This window comes from Uloborus diversus, chromosome 1 (genome assembly GCF_026930045.1).
Source record: "Uloborus diversus isolate 005 chromosome 1, Udiv.v.3.1, whole genome shotgun sequence".
Classification (NCBI taxonomy): Eukaryota; Metazoa; Arthropoda; class Arachnida; order Araneae; family Uloboridae; genus Uloborus; species Uloborus diversus.
The window spans coordinates 213,843,425-213,860,307 of record NC_072731.1 but is presented as its reverse complement, the minus strand read 5'-3'; the positions used below and the strand labels follow the sequence as shown (position 1 = coordinate 213,860,307).

Here is a 16,883-nt window from a genome sequence, read left to right as displayed (position 1 = left end):
TCGATTCCTTTGAGGTTTTTTTTTTCTACTTGGTCATTTTTTTATTATTGTCTAGCATTCCATACATTTTAACGTAAAAAGAACCCTTCACTTTTGACACATTTTTCGCAGTTATTTACAGAAAATTAATCTTATTTTGGTTTTTTAGTAATTGTAGTTAAAATACAAAAATGACATAGTTAAAATGAGTGATGTACGTATGTCCTCCTGACTGCGTTTTGAGTAATTGAAGGTGTAAAACATTTGTACCAAATAAGGACTGTATAAATTTTATTTATCGTTTTTATTTTAACATATTTCACTTTTTGTTTATCAGAACTAATGAAAATTTACTTGCAAATTGTTTTAAAGAACCTTTAAATGACTCACGCCACTGCCATTCTGCATTTGCAACAAGTTAATTAAAGAAAGTAAAATAAATAAAAGACTTCCCACTAGTAGAATATTCTGTCTGCCCAACCAATCAGTGGCATCGAAACTGAGTTACGCCACTATTACTCTCTCCTAAATATAAGTTCAGGTTAGTGGAAAGTATTTTTTCTAACCTAGATATCAATAGATTATAGAGTATTTCTGCGCAACTGGGTCATTTAAAAATGAACTGAAGAAAAACACAAATCCTTGCTTAGCTTAAATTGTCAATGTTTTGATTTACCCATTCATTGTATCCCGTTTAAACAAAACTTTCCCTGTCAAAAGCTGGATAACTTTTACGTTCATAGCAACATTTTTTAAAGGATTTTTATTAATTAGCGCGACTTAATAAATATATTTAGCACTATTTTTCAGGGTAAATAGAGGTACCACGCTGCACCTAAGAAGTACCATTTAAAAAAAATCTGTAACAATAAAAATTAAAAGATAATACCTTCTACCTTTTCAATGTAGTTCCAGATACTCTGCAAAATAGATCAGTACCAACAAATAAGGAATACATTTTTTATCATGAAAACCAAAAGTGTAACTTTGGTGCATATTACCTTCGCAGTCAGGCAATTTTCGCTACTCAAAACTGGTTAAATTTCTTACTTGAAATAATATCACAAATTATAATATAAGTAGTCAGCAAACATTAAGCTTAACTTTAAATTTAAAAAATAGCTTCTAGATTGTAATGTTTTATAACATTTTGTGAAATACCTGTGTATTTTGATCCTTTTTCATTTTTTATTCTTTACAAAATTATTACATCTTTTATGGTACATCGGAAGCGTTTCATGCAGTCAAAAAAGTTTATATATATAGTTCCCTTTGCTCAGAAGACAGATGACTCAGAACAGTATTAGTCATTTATCTTCTGGATTACAAGATTACTATTCTCAAGTATTATTCGATGTTTGATAATGGGTTCAGGCTCATTAACAGGATTTTCTACTGTAGATTATTTCTTAATTAGCCTTCCAAAAGTCATTATTATTTATTTAACAATCTTTCTATAGTGTTATTGGAATATTCTAGAAACTTTCCTGCTGCAGTTTTCAATTTTTTTTCTTCTTCTATTAAACTTATGTGAAAGACTGTCCTTGAAGATTGCAAAATATTTATTGTGCAACTTTGAAGACTTTCTATTTAAATATTTGTATTTTGGAAAACAAAAGAGCCTCCGAATGCAGTCACATAACTTAAAAAAGGCAACTTTACAGTTTTCTTCCCAAAGACTGGAGAAAACTTTGATTTATTTCACTTCAAGAAGAAAATCTTTGATGTTAAGCTGAACACCATGCTGACGGTTCATCAAATGATAAACTGACAAATAAACTAAAAAAACGAGGCACATATACTTTATGTCTGTGATAATCGCCCCACCCCTAGTGTTATAACATCAGTCCAATATGACAGCAATCAACGTTAACTACCATTCTTGTAATGCCCTCTTATTGTTTAGTCAGATAAATAAACTAAACATTGGGATGTTATCAAAGTTCTTTAACATACCAACTTAGGTCACATGCTAAAAAATGCCTAGGTCACTATTCTAGTCCTTTTTTTTAACATCATTACGTCTAAAAAAGGTCCTTTAGTGCACTGTGTGGGTATAGTTAAGATAAATAATAACTAGGGCTTTTAATCCGGCTGGGCGTGCGAGCCAGCATTATCCTATAATTACATCGCGGAGCAATGTTTTGCAAATCCGTATGTATCCACAATCCTTCAATAATATACATTTCTAACAAATTTACCCAGTCACAACCTGCCTTTTTTGGAATATAACTTGCTGTAAAGAGCAGAATATGCTAAAACTGCTATTAAAAATAATTTCAAAAGTCATGATTCACGATATCCGCTTCGAAGTCCTAATTTAATGCACAGAATGTATATGTGTTTGATGTAACTATTTCAGTTCAATAAACAGAAAAAAAAAGTCTTTACAAACTTTCCTATATTGGTTTAAAAAAAGCACTTGACGATATTAACACAAGAATCAAAACTTTATTTTTCACTGCAACTTCCTTTTTTACTATTCTTGCACTAATATCGATTTTTGGGCAAATGGAATAGAGCCCAACCCTTTAGTAGCCAGAAACACATGAATTTCTTCTTTGTTGGGTCTGGAAGATGGTTCCTTGGAGAGTTGTGCAAGTTTCTACACTTAAAGAAGCAAGTCGTTAAACTTCCTCAGACTTTAATAAGTGGCATTTTATTTTTGGTTCGTTTGTTTTTACACCATACACTCATTAATGGCTTGATCGCTTTCGTCTATTGATCAAACGAAATCCTGTACTTTCGTCCCATGTGACTAGTTTCCACAAAACTAGCTTTGAGTCTGAGTGTTGGATTAAAATTTAAAATTCAGACGGAAAAAGCTTTTATAAAGTGTTAGTTTTTCAGTACTTAATGAGATATGAGCTGGGACAATCTGCTCACTTTTTCCAAGCATTATCAAAAAATGAATGCAACAAAAGTAGATAAGTTAAAAAATTCATACCGCATTAAGTGTAACACATGTTAATATTTTTTTCAATAGAATCTTGCCTATTATAAAAATTTATTTTAGTACTGTTTGACCATCGATGAGATGGAAAATCGAACATCCGGTTTACAAGCGGAAACGGGCGCATGTATGTATTACATTGCAGGGGTGCGTGTTCGACTTCTGTAGATGTGCATTAGTCTCGCAACTAAGCAGAGTAAATGAAATACATTGGAATGAAAACACACGCAAAAACCGTTCATTTTCCATATTGGTTCATGTGCACTCGTCTTAACAGGATTCAGAACGCATTTTGAAAACAAAATTATTAAACAGTTGAGAGTTTTGAATTTGTTTGCACTGGTTCATCATCTATTCAATAAGAAAAATCACAACATAAATATTTAAAAAAATAATCATGTACATTTAATTTATTTAAAAAAATAGGGTTGCTTTAAATTCTAAGCTTTAATTTGTATTCAGCAATTTTAAAAGTCAGTAAAAAGTAGAAAATATTTAAAGAAAAATGTCCAAAAATCCGAAGATACTTTTTTCTTTTTCTTTTTTTTTTTTAATCATATTTTTTGCAGTAATCTTTTTTTTTCCAAATTTAATAAAAGTTAAAGCAAACCGTTTGAAAAATATATGATCTAAATTTTATTACTTTCAGTTCTTGACTTAAGAGAGTTTGAATGCAAAAAATTGGGAAAACATGCATCATGGAGAAAAACACGTTTAAAGTTTTAAATTTAAAGATAATATTAGTTATATGCATGCAACAAAAATAATTATGTCTTTCGTTCTAATTAAGATAGAAACAAAATTCAAAACTCCTTTTAAGCAGAAAAAAACGGAGAAGTTTTTTAAATGATTAAAAAAAGGCAAAATTTGTTGGTTCTTGTGTATCGACCCCCTTTACTGGCCGCATGAAAATTCTACAGCGAACATAGACAAATAGTGTAATAAAACTTATGTGATTGATTGACCTTGTCATACTTTGTCTGAAATAAATAGACAAATATACAAAAATATTTGATCATGTGTTCTACAACGCAAAGTCAAATCAAAATTATAAATTTATTGTGTTTTTGAGACTATTTGCATTTTTTACCTCATGAGTTGAAACCAGCAAAGAAAGAGACAAACAATGATGTAAAGTATTCTTGAGAATAATGTAGTTAAGAATGATATCGTCGGATTATAGGGGAGGGTGGTCCATAGCGGGTAGGCCTTCATATGCCTCCCCTCATGGTGTGTAAGCGGCGATGCATACATATGTCGTTTTTACATGAACACCTCCGAGTTTTAATCAGTCAAAGCGAAGCAGGAATGAAGCGGCGTGGCACAACCAGGCTTAAAATTAAAAAAAAAAAACATATATATATATATATATATATATATATATATATATATATATATATATATATATATATATATATATATATATATATATATATATACTTTTCTGAAAAAAAAAGTGAAGTTTTGTAACTTGTGATTAGTCGAACACCCGCTTATTTTTTTTAATTGTCAGTAATAATACGTTAATCCGACAGCATCTACCTAAAAACTACGAACAGTCATTTCGTTTGTTACTTTTTTTAGTTTAAGGTTATAATTATTGAAATCAAAACGTGCCTTCAGGCAAAGCGGGTCTTGGAAAGTGGGCATAGAATTTAATCATACATTTATTTACAATTTCTTCACTCGTGTACTGACTTAAGATTTTCTATTTCAATAGGATAAGTATAACTTTAAAAAGTTGTTTTTAGGATGGCAATAAATTTGTATATTAATTTAATCAGTTATTTTTTTATGTTTTATAAACAAATGTGCTGACTTTAAATTGAATAAGTACAATTTTTGATACATATTTTTTATATTGGCAGGTAGCTAGTCATTAATAAGTTCATTTTTATTCTGCAAATGTAACGAATCACAATTAGTTAAGCTTATCCGCTTTGGGCTCATTGGTAACGCAAAGCGGGCGTTTTAAATAGTTGTAAAGTTTGATAATAAATAAGTATTGGGTTTAAAATAATACAAAAGTCACTTTTTATATTAAATTTTAAGACCCCTGAAATTGTTGTGATAAAAATCCAAAAACTACAGCTTTAGAGCGTTCTTTGAAAACCTACCCGCTTTGGGCTACATTTCCCTATGTTTATCACATTACAAAAATCCATGACGTTTTTAAAATTAGTATATGCATATATATAAAGGCAAGGTACTAGTATTTTTTATTTTTGATATAATAATAAATTTTTCGATTCGACGTATAAACATAATATGAAAAATTATTGGTTTTCAAAAAATATTAAATGATTTCTCATATTATGTTTTAAACATAAATATTTCTTTCATTTTATTTTTTGAAATTAAGCAAAACTTAAATGAATATGTATTTTTATTATTCATAAAAGGAGCTAAAAGCAATCCTCTCATCCGTATTGATGTGCTAAGTAACATGATTAAATGTTTGTTTTAGTCCTCAAATGCTTGTCCCGATTGATTAGGTACTGATTACAAATCAAAGTAAAAAATATTTTTCTGTTTCAAACGCAGAAAATTCGTATTTATGAAGCAACGGTTCCGCAAATACTTTCAGTGTAATACAAAAATATATTCATGACTTACAAAGTTTGATTCAAATAAACAATGACGATTTCCACAAAGAAAAATAAAACAGCGTCATCAAACTTGCACGAGCGACTCGAAATTGTTCTTTTCTTTTAACAATTCGTCTTTTGTGAGCTAAGGTTTTTCCAGTACTTTATAGTTTATATCCACCAATAAATTACTCGAACCGTCATAAATTTTCATTTCTTTGGAAAAACTCTGAACTCTTGTTGCGAAGTTCTTTACTCAAGCATCAGTTAGTAACAATCAGAGAATAGTTATTTTATGGAATAGACAAGAAAAACTCTTTTATCGCTTTTGCTAACACGTTGTATATAATATTTTATTTAACTCCGATTTGTTGTAATGACACTTTTTTTTTGGATTTGTACTGCGATCATTATTTTCAAAAATTAGTACTACTAAAACAAATTGAATCAGCAAACGGTTACTAATCCACAATGATTTATATCAAATATTTCGATATTTAAAAGTTATTTAAAAAATAAGGATTACTTTCATAAATTAGCGATACAATATAGTGGAGATTAAAAAACAAGGAACTAAATAATATTTTTGTAAAATTTATGTTGTGCTTCGAATTTGCTTTTAAAGAAAAGACCCCTTAAAGTGGTTTTTCAACCAACTCTAAATTCGAGTTTTAAATAACACTATAAAAAAATTCCAGTTTCAAAAAAGATTCGAAATCTTTAGGAAAATGTACATAAAGCGACCCTGAGGCAGAATTTGGAATGTCCTCTGGATACGTTACTTTCCTGCTTCTATTGAATCTTGCATGTGATTCGGTTGCTGTCTCGCATTCTAGTTTTCCATCGAAGAGTACGAAATGGCAAAGATTTTTTGCGGTTTTCTGAGCTTTGCTCTTAAAATAATGACTCTGGAGAATCTTGCGCAGTTTTGATGCTAAAGTTTGGTGGAACCAAACGTATAATCCGAATCGAAGATCGTTGTAAAGATCGTTGAAAAAGAAATAGGAATACTTTTAAATGGTTTTTGGGGTAAACAAAATGTTTTTATAAATTAATGCATTTTAAATTAATGAGTAGAAAGGGAAATTTACAGATGAAAGCCTAACTATACTTTATATAGTGGTTTTAAAACGCACAATATTTTCAAACGTTTCTTGTGAATGAGTCAGAAAATATTACACCGTCGTAAAACATAAAAAAAAAAAAAAAAACATATAGAAATGTGAAATTAGTATATTAAAAAAAATATTTAGCACAAAACAGCACAAATAAAAGAATACTATGGGTGTCTCAAAACTTCATAAACAATTGCAAAAAAATGGAATTTTACTTGCTAAGTGATAACTGAAACAAGAAACTTTCTTCCAAAATTCTTAAAACTCTTTTTTACTTTTGGGATGACCGTAAAAGAAGCCTAGCAAAATGAATCATGATATATGCCATAATCATGTAGTCTTGTTTCCAAAAACCAAAGAAATCAGAAATTTTAAGAAAATTAATAATTAGTATATTAAAATTCTTAAAAAAAAATCGAAAAGAGCCAAGTTATGAAATTTGGTAAGGAGTACCTGCTGCTGTGTTCAATTGTTTACCAATCTGTCACCCCCTCCATTGTATTTTTCATACAGTGCAAATAAAAGAAATTAGTTTTAAAAGATCATCGTTGAGACATTTTATTCTCAAACACTATTTTTTAGGTTTGACGTTTCGTTTATGCTTTTGAAATTTAACAAGAAGTTACATCCAGTACTAAAGGACCCTACTCCCCCGTATACCAGCATCGGGTACCTGATCAACATTCTCTTAGTAAGCTAAAACTGCAAATTATAACAAACATATCTTTCTATTATTTAAAGCCGATTTCAAAAAGCAAATAAAGGTATCTCTCATCTGATGAAATGGATGCGTTAAAAATGAAACAAGCGAACAAATAAAGAAGTTGCGTATTTTAGACAATGCATTTAATATATTGTTTTCTATAAAATAAAATCTTCAATTTTTTCCCAAAAAATAAATTAATCAATCAATAAAAACATATCAAAAAAGGACATTTTATGAAAAAGAAAACATATTCGCACACTTCTTTCTTTCTGGTAAAAAAATAACGCACTTTGATTTTTCTTTTATTTCTCAATGACCAAACATAAAATAATAAACTGAATGGGAATTAAAAAAAAACATAGCTAGTAACGGAAGAACCTGCATCAAAATTCAACATTTTAAAGAATTGTCCTTTTTTAGATTTCCGATCAGAACCTCCCCCCCCCCAAAAAAAAGTATTTAATTTGTTCAATTTGTGACTACGACGATATTTAATGACATTTTACTGTTTTGTTATTGAAAATAATAAGTAATTGGTAAAACAAAATCATTCATAATTTTCTTAGTATTATGGCTGCTTTTAAATGTGGAGGAGATGAGAGTAATTACTTGAGTAATATAAATAAATATTGAAAACCCTTGATACTTTTGCTCTGACAAAACTAATTTAAGTATGTTTCGAGTATTTACCCAGCAAAAGACTGTGATACATAGCTTTATTAATCATACAACTTAAACTTTGACCGACACACAAATCTCTTAATACCACGCAACGTTGGAAAAATAAATATCTCCGCGTGGCTTCCTATTTAATTTATTATTTTATCTTTAGTCATTGATAAATAAAAGAAAAATCAGATTGCGTTATTTTTAACAGAAAGAAAGAAGCGTGCGATTTTTTCCCCATAACATGTACTTATTTTGATATGTTTTTATTTATTGATTTATTTATTTTTGGAAAATATTTCAAAAAACTTACCTCTGTAACAATAGTATTGGTTCTCCCCAACCAACTTCTGTTGTATATCCAGTCTTTTTCACACTTAGCTAACGAGTTTCGACCTTTTCCACTTGAAAATCTCTTCTTCCTAGCACCCTTATGTTCTCTAATGATATTAAAAACTAATGTTCTGTTTAGAACACATTGTGAATGCCGAAAACGAGAATCTTTATATTCCTTAACCATGGCCTCCCTAATATTCCAGTACAGCACACTATCATCATTATACACTCGGGACACTCTGCACCAATGATCAGGCGTCCAGGAAGTTAAAAGTTGGCAGTAATGTTGCACACTGTATGGTAACTGTGTCGGTAATATAATTAACCACAGCAGAAGTTGTTGGTACTTACCATTTTCTCCCGCCTTATTTAATTCTTTATCTATTTCTAACATTTTTAATAAATTGTTCCGCTTTTATAGTATTACAGAGCATTGAAAATAGCAACGGATTATAATGACAAGTCTTATTCTTAAAGATGATTGCATATCCATGATTTTATTTTTAGCTTTGGTTCAATCAAAAGTAAAGCATATTAATGTCCTTGAAATATTTCGTTTAAAGAACTCACAATGAAAATTGTTTCCTTCAAATACATGCAATAAATTATTGATGCAAAATTGATTCAAACAGTTAGAAATACGAAAGAGAAAATTGCCCAACACTATTTCCTTTACAAAATGATGAGATGTTTATTCTCTTCTCTTTATCTGCGCTGTAATATATATTTCGTTACGATGAATGCTGAAATAATTATTCCGGAGATTTTGCTTTTCATGTTGATGGAATCGCGTGACTTAGAGAGGAATCAGCGCCCTCTGTCACGCAGTTTGCGACGCTTAGTAGATCAAAATAGCCGAATACTCAATGCGGGCGTTGCTATCGCAACTAGAAATGGAAATTCGGTCATGAAAATAGAAAGAACAAGAACTCATAAATAAATGGGTATCACTTTTAATGATTTACGTTTCTGCGCTCGATATTTTTGCATTGGAATCTATCACAGAAATTTGAAAGTAAGGGTTTGTGCTTTTTTTAAAGGTTTAAAATTATAGATTCGCAAATCCAGAGCTCGAATACGCTACCTTGCGATGATTAACAATACAAAAGAAAAATGTAAAACATTCCATTCCACGTGCTTTGTTTGGGGTAAATTACAGGCTTCAGACAGTTTGTGGTGCAATGTAATTTCAGAAGAATGGAAAGGAAAGCACAAACACGATGAAAAATTACTGTCATTCACTAAGCGTGAAAGCAAGTTATAAGTTACGGCATTTGTTTGTTTTACCTTTTTCATCCGCCATTAGACAGTGGCTGTAGCGCCCCCTATAGTTTATTGGAGTTGCGAATTTATTTTCCATACATAAATTAATGTATTTTATTTCTTTTTAGTTAATATATGTAAAACAATATATTGTATTATATTAGTATAGTAAATGGCGAATGGCAGCACAAAAGCGTTAAATAATTTTCATATGCACTTCAATGCATTATCGTCTCCAAAGTCTACTATTGGGAATATTTTGTTTTATACATATGTATATATTTTCAGTTTACCGATTATATTATTTTATATACTAAAAATTGTTCCTTGAGCTTGCGATTTTTAAATGGTTTCCAAAAGAATGCAATCCAAAATAAAGTTGTGAAAAATGCACCATTTTAGTTATTTTTCCCGCCTTAATTATTAAAATCGCATTTTTATTAAATAATTCATTAAAATAAGAACGATACCATAATTCCAAAAAAAGCACATTAGATTTAAAATGAATTCAACTATATACTGTTAATATTTATAAAAAAAAATATTCATCTTTTACCTTCTAGAATCATCTCATAATAGAGAAGGAACGAACAATGCATTAAAGAAATAATAATATTGTTGAAAAGCAAGTTTATAATGAGCTCGCAAGGTGCCCATTGGGCTTTGTTACTTGATGTGGAATGGTAATGTGTTAGATGAGACAAACTACTGTATAAACAAACTAACGTAAGTTTATCTATTATATTTTCCAAATAATGTCAACTAGTAACAACAAAAGAATTAATAATTTGCTCAATCAGTGTTTTTTTTTTAAATGTGTTGTATCGTGCCTTGTCAGACGAAGGGAAATTTGCCTATTCTCACTCGAGCAAACTTGACGGACACGTCGATCAAGCTGAATTTCAAGTTATTATAAATGAAGCTTTGAAAAACCGTGGTCTGTGAACCATGAAAAACTTAAATAAGAAATAAAACGTCACAGAACGATGACTGTACGAAAGAAATATGGAGGAAGAAGAAAAACTAATCTTTGGTTAAGTCTAACAGTGGAAAAATTGGATGTGAATATTTTGCCAGCTTTTAAAGTCTTTGTTCACTGAAGTCAGAAAGGGTTACCATCTCAAAAGAATAGTCCTGAACATTTGTCTGCTTCTATGACTCATATGGGTGGAAAATATTGATTTGGGTAAGCAGAAAAACTTTGGCCGTTAAAGAACAATCTTTTCTGCAAAATACATAACCACAGAAAAATCTTTGAATACAAAAAAGTAACATTACAAGTTATGTCAGTGATTTTGTCCTGTGTTTTGTTTCAAGAATAATTTTTGAAAATATTTTACAAACCCCACGTATTTCTAAAAATTGCAAAACCAAAAGAGTTCATTTTACTCAGTTTTACTAAAAGTTACCTAAGTAACATTTGTTCCGTTGTTCGACGAGTTTTTGTGCTAATGCATGACGCTGGAAATCTTCCACGAGTAGATAGCTTTCAAATTTTCTTCATTAAAGGTGAATACAACCAGATTTAACTTATTTGAAGCGTCTGATAGTATTTTTTCTACAATGCATTCTGATTTTGTTAAACAGAAAGAACATGCTCAATTTTCAAGCTCCTTTTTCCTTCTCCACTTTTGTAATACATTGTAATTTATCCTCAAAACATGAGGAGTTTAAAAAACTGCATCAGATAAAGCTACTATTAAGTCATTAATATCGCGGACTCCAGTTCAGATTGTGTCCCTGCCTGGAGGACACTGCTATGGAGTAGACCGGGGCACGTTTACGCAGTGCCTTTTTTTAAACAAGATTTATAATTGGAGAACTTACAGTCATAACAGATTAATATTGCTATTTTGCAAATATCCTCACTAGTTTTTAAGCAAATGTCGAGCTTTGGTCTAGCATGCAGAAAGAATAATCTGTTTTTTGCCAAGTCGAGTAAATTTAAGTTGAACCTTTTTATGTTTATTATATATATATATATATATATATATATATATATATATATATATATATATATATATATATATATATATATATATATATATATATATATATATATATATATATATATATATATATATATATATATATATATATATATATATATATATATATATATATAAAATATCAGAATTTTATCCTTTTTTGAGAATTGTATTTGTATGAACTGAAATATATTTTTTTTCTTTGCACATTAAAATTAAATCCCAGTTTGGGGATGGGACAAGTTTACGCGTTGGCTTCCGAATAATTTAAAGCACGTTCTTTCTGTGTCTTAAGCATTGGTTTCCTAGGAGCGAATCGCCGACCTTCGGCGTTGCTTATCGCCGAGATAAAAACTTGATTCTTCTGCGCATGCGCGCCCGAGCGAAATCGACGTCGTGAGTGGTACGCCGGAATCACTTGACTTAGATTTTAGCGTCACGCCGCAGAGCGAAGCCAAAGCTCGCTGATTTCGCTTCTAGGAAACCAGAGCTTTACTGCTATACGTGCCTTGACGCTTCTTTCGCTCCGAACTGTCTCAAAACGTTTAAGTATTTTCAGGCTATTTATTTTTGATAATTCCCATTTAATTTGCAATTGAGTTACTAATTAGTATCTTATAGCTTATAGTCATGAAGTGCTGTCTTCATGCCCGTTTAGTTTTTACTTTATACACTATTCAGTCTGTAATAAATTTGATTTATTTTAACAATGGTAAGACATTATGTTCAAAACACTAACAGAACTACATGAGGTGTCAAAATAAATATGCGTAAACGTGCCTTGTGTCCGGTTAAGTTTACGCAACCGACTTGGACTCAAAAAAATTTTTTTAACGGTTGGAAAAACAAATTTTTGAATTTCGTCCGATTTTTACTTTTTGAACCTATACTCACTTTGTGAACCTATACACAAAGGAGGCGCAAATACTATTTTGGAATTAATCATTCCAAAGTCTTTCTGCTATAGTTTGCTTGAAAAAAGAAAAGAAAAAAGCTCAGTTAGTATAGTGTAAAAGATAAATCACATTATATTTTCGTTCCGAGTCCATTTTGACAAAATGTTGCATGTGATTTGATTTTGTCGATCTTTTTAACGCACGCAAAATGTACTGCATGAAATCGAAAAAAAAAAAAATGGTACATATATGTGCCCCACGTGATTTAGTGCCCTTGAGTTTTTGGTGGCAATTCCTCAAAGGAAATGGAGCAATCGAACATTTTCATCCTTATGCGTAACTGCCATATCTTATGAAGTAACGGGAAGAATCAGACAAAAATTGGTTCACGGGTTGACTCTAAAAAGTACAGGAGTTGATTTAATATGGTGCAAGATCTCAAAGTAGGGTATGACAATCGAATGTTTTTCTCGTTATTGTCGACTGCTATATCGCGAGACGTTTTTGCTCCGAATAAAACAAAATCGATTGACAAGTTGTCCTCAGAGGATGCAAAATCTGATTCAGTTTTGGGGTAAATAATTCAAAAGAAGGATCAATCGAACATTGTTGTTCAGTGCGAGTGTTATATCTAAGGAAGTAACGCTACGTTTTAGTTGAAACATTTACGTGAACCTGTATACAAAAGAGCGCAAATACTATTTTGGCGTTAATCACTCCAAAGTCTTTCTGCTATAGTTTGCTTGAAAAGAAATAGCTCAGTTAATATAGTGTGAAAGATAAATCACATTATATTTTTGTCTGCTCGAGAAAGGAAGTCACGTGATTTAATTATTGGAAAATGATTGGAAAAACTGCCATGATTAAAAATGTTTTTCTGTTCCCAGCTTTTATTTGTTGGAAATTAAAATGTCCGTGGTGTTAAAGTACGCAAGGCTTTTGAAATGGATTTTAATTTCTGCTTTTTGAACGGAAATATTTTGATTATTGGGAAATTAGAGCCTGTTGTAAAATTTTAGTTTGGTTCCTATTCTTTGTTTATGCATGCAAAGCAAAACATTCCCCACTCACACATTGATGACAAAAATTTAGCGCTTATGAATTAAGCTGCCAAATTTTCCAATCAATTTCCTCGCACTTGCGAACCGCAGAATTTTAATGAGTATACGTTAGATCCGAGAATTCATAATATCGATATAGCAGAATTGTTGTCATGGGATTGTTATTTTCAGTCGAAAAGTACTTCTTGTAGTCACTGCAATTGATATAATAAGCAAAAAAAAAAAAAAAAACCTCCTTGCGGCCAGTAAATACGTTGACTTCCCCCCTACTGTTATTTTTTATTTATTATTCTTTAAATGTTCGATTTTGGAAACAAGGCGTGGTCATTATGGCGTCACAAGTGATGTACTTTGACGTGATACTTCTCCTTTGTCACGCTAAATTTGTACGCTTTCTGTCAGGTTTTCATAATTTGCGCCGTGTGCTAATGGCATCAGTGAATGGTATTTCATTACTTGTGATGTCCTATGCCGAAGCGTAAAAAAGGAATTTTAATCTGTACACCGATGAAAATAAGTATTAAAAATATTAAAATTTGTCAAATTATTTAACAAATGGCTAACTCCTATGTTTTTAAGCATTTTCTTTCAGAAAAAAAAACACTTTTCAAATTTCGGAAGCAACCCCATTTCCACGTTATACTACTAGTTCCTAAATAAATCTATTTAAAGCTAGTTATAATACAACCCTCACCAACAACTCAAAGTAATAACACATTCATTTAATAATCAAGCAAGCTACGTGCATAATTTCCATATCTCGTCATTACTAGCTATGTTACCCATTATAACATATAAAAAGAACCCCATTGATATTTCCAGAAGAGTTCCCATTCAACAAAGAAACTGACCCTTCTTTCCTCCGGAAAAAGTCTCATACCAAGCTATTATGGAACTAACCATTGTCCAAAACGTTTCTTAATTACAAAGAACCGAAGTGGAAGGAAAACTACGGTCGTATCTCCGTCTTTGTGAAGGCCCTCAAATCTTCCGTTTCCTGCTATTAGTATCATTAATCTTGAAAACATTCCCGTACAGCCATTATCGAACAATAACTAATGAGAAAAAACCGTTACTACATGCAATACTCATCCTTCGTATCCATTGAAGCAGAGTATCGTAGGGAAAATAATTGTAAGAATGCATATTATAACTGCAATAATATTTGCTTTACTTCATTAAAAAAACTTTTAATGAATTAAAATTATGTTTCATTATGATGATTATGTAAAATCTTTGGATTTTGTTTCACGATTAGGAATTGTGCACTGAAACAATATAATTAATCTTTACTAATAATAAAGCTGAAATTATCTCTGTCCGGATCTCTCTCTAGCTGTCAGGATCTCTGTGACGCACATAGCGCCTAGACCGTTCGGCCAATTTTCATGAAATTTGATACAAAGTTAGTTTGTAGCGTGGGAGTGTGCACCTCGAAGCGATTTTTCGAAAATTCTATTTGGTTCTGTTTCTATTCAAATTTTAAGAACAAAATTATCATAAGATGGGCGAGTAAATTACGAAATTATCATAACTTGGAACCGTAACATGGGTACAAGATAATTGGCGAGAAAATTCACCATACATTTCTTGTAAATATACAGGTGAACCAAAAGACATTTTAATTTTTCTATTACGGAAAACGTCGTGCGGGTACCACTAGTAGTGTATATAGTAATTGTTTTTTTGCATGTCACTTTGGATTGTGACCAAACCACCGTTTTTATTTATTTATTTATTTTTTTTTGTTATCTCAGTAAATCATTATTGATTTCAATTCTTCCTCCGATGCAAGATAAACCATTTTCGACTAACGTAGCTTAGGTGCGAAACAAAATGGATGCTTGAAAAAAGCTGCTGTGGCTGCTTGATGGTTAGATCTTCTCTATTAGTGATTAACGCTTGCACAAACTAATTTTGTTGTTGGGTAACACTTGTGATGGAATTACTTGTATTTTTTCAACATCTATGTACCTACATTTAGCATTGCGTTGAAAAGGAAACTATGCAACACCACATTTTTTAATCATCTGAACTCAAAAATAGTTATGGAACCAGAAATGCCAGCACCATTAATATGCGTCCTAAATTATGAAACAATGTGAATAAAGAGCGATATTATTAATTGCTAGGCAACTATTTCATTCGTGCTTTAGTACGAGCCATTGCTTATATTTTTAACTACTTATTTTCCTAAAAAGAAATTAAAAAGGAAAATATGCACTGTTTTGGAAATGAAAGCTATCCTTCAAATTTTAGTACAAAACTGATACTTCATCACAAACTCAATTGTAAATTTTTGTTTGTTATATTTTACTTAACAGTACTTGTAACATTTCTATTACAGATGCATGTTTTAAGTAGAAAATATATTTTTAGCTTAAGCAAATTCGGTTGCAACACGCAGTTTTCGTCTTTTAAGGAAGAAATAGTTTCTCCATTCATTTATACCCCAGAAAATAGGACACATTTATAAGCCCTAAACATTCTTCTTCTCCCCAAAAAATTAAACTAATATTGCATCCGAAAACAGTTTCAAGAGTTTAAGATTCGGTGCAATCATTAACGGGCGAATATATGTTTGCTAAGGTCATAATGTATAGAACTGGTACTTAAAAGAGATGCTTTTATGAAGATTATTGACTTAGCAGATCATTAAAGTTCTTTCCCATCTCCAAGCGAGGTGCTTTACAACTAATGCTCCTCACAGCAATAAAATCTGTTTCAACTTTCTTCTTCTTTCTCAAAGATCTCTTTGACTTAATGATGTGGGGGGATTTTTTCTCCTTTCAGAAACGACGGTCTTCTGCTGCAAATCCAATTGTCAACTTAATCTTGTAGCGAAAATCAAAACTTTTATACAGAATTCAGCGAAACATATTAAAAATTAAAAAGTCTCATGATTTTGAGGTCGTTCATACAAAATTCAGTGAGAAACTAAATCAAATACATACGCATGCGTCATAATAACTCGCACACGATTTGATATTAGCAGTTGATAGTTGTTTCTGTAGGATAATAAACAATGTACAGTCTGCTAACGAATGATATGAAATTGGCAAACGTCAGTTAAGACAAATATATCTTGATGAGGGGGGGAAATAAAAATTTGATGCACGTTCTTGTTAATGCGGCACTGTTTAATTTAAAGGCTGACACACATTAGCAAAAGTAGGCATCCCTGAAAACCTTTCGACGCGTCCATTTCCGCCTGTAAACCGGATGTTCGCCTTTTTATCTCATTGGTGGTCAAAGTATAAGTATACGTATGGAGTTTTTTTTTTATAGATAATTAAGACTATTTTCCGTTTCTTTATTTTAAATAGGAATGA

General features: G+C 31.0%; 1 protein-coding gene across 1 annotated transcript in view; it reads right to left on the bottom strand.

Moving 5' to 3' along the window:
* The window catches only part of LOC129227448 (beta-alanine transporter-like), a 140,549-nt gene extending 131,812 nt beyond the window's left edge, over positions 1-8,737 (bottom strand). The window contains exon 1 of the mRNA XM_054862012.1: positions 8,321-8,737. Within this exon, the coding sequence (XP_054717987.1) occupies positions 8,321-8,737 (417 nt within the window). The remainder of the gene's footprint in view (positions 1-8,320) is intronic.
* Between the last annotated feature and the right edge of the window lie 8,146 nt (positions 8,738-16,883).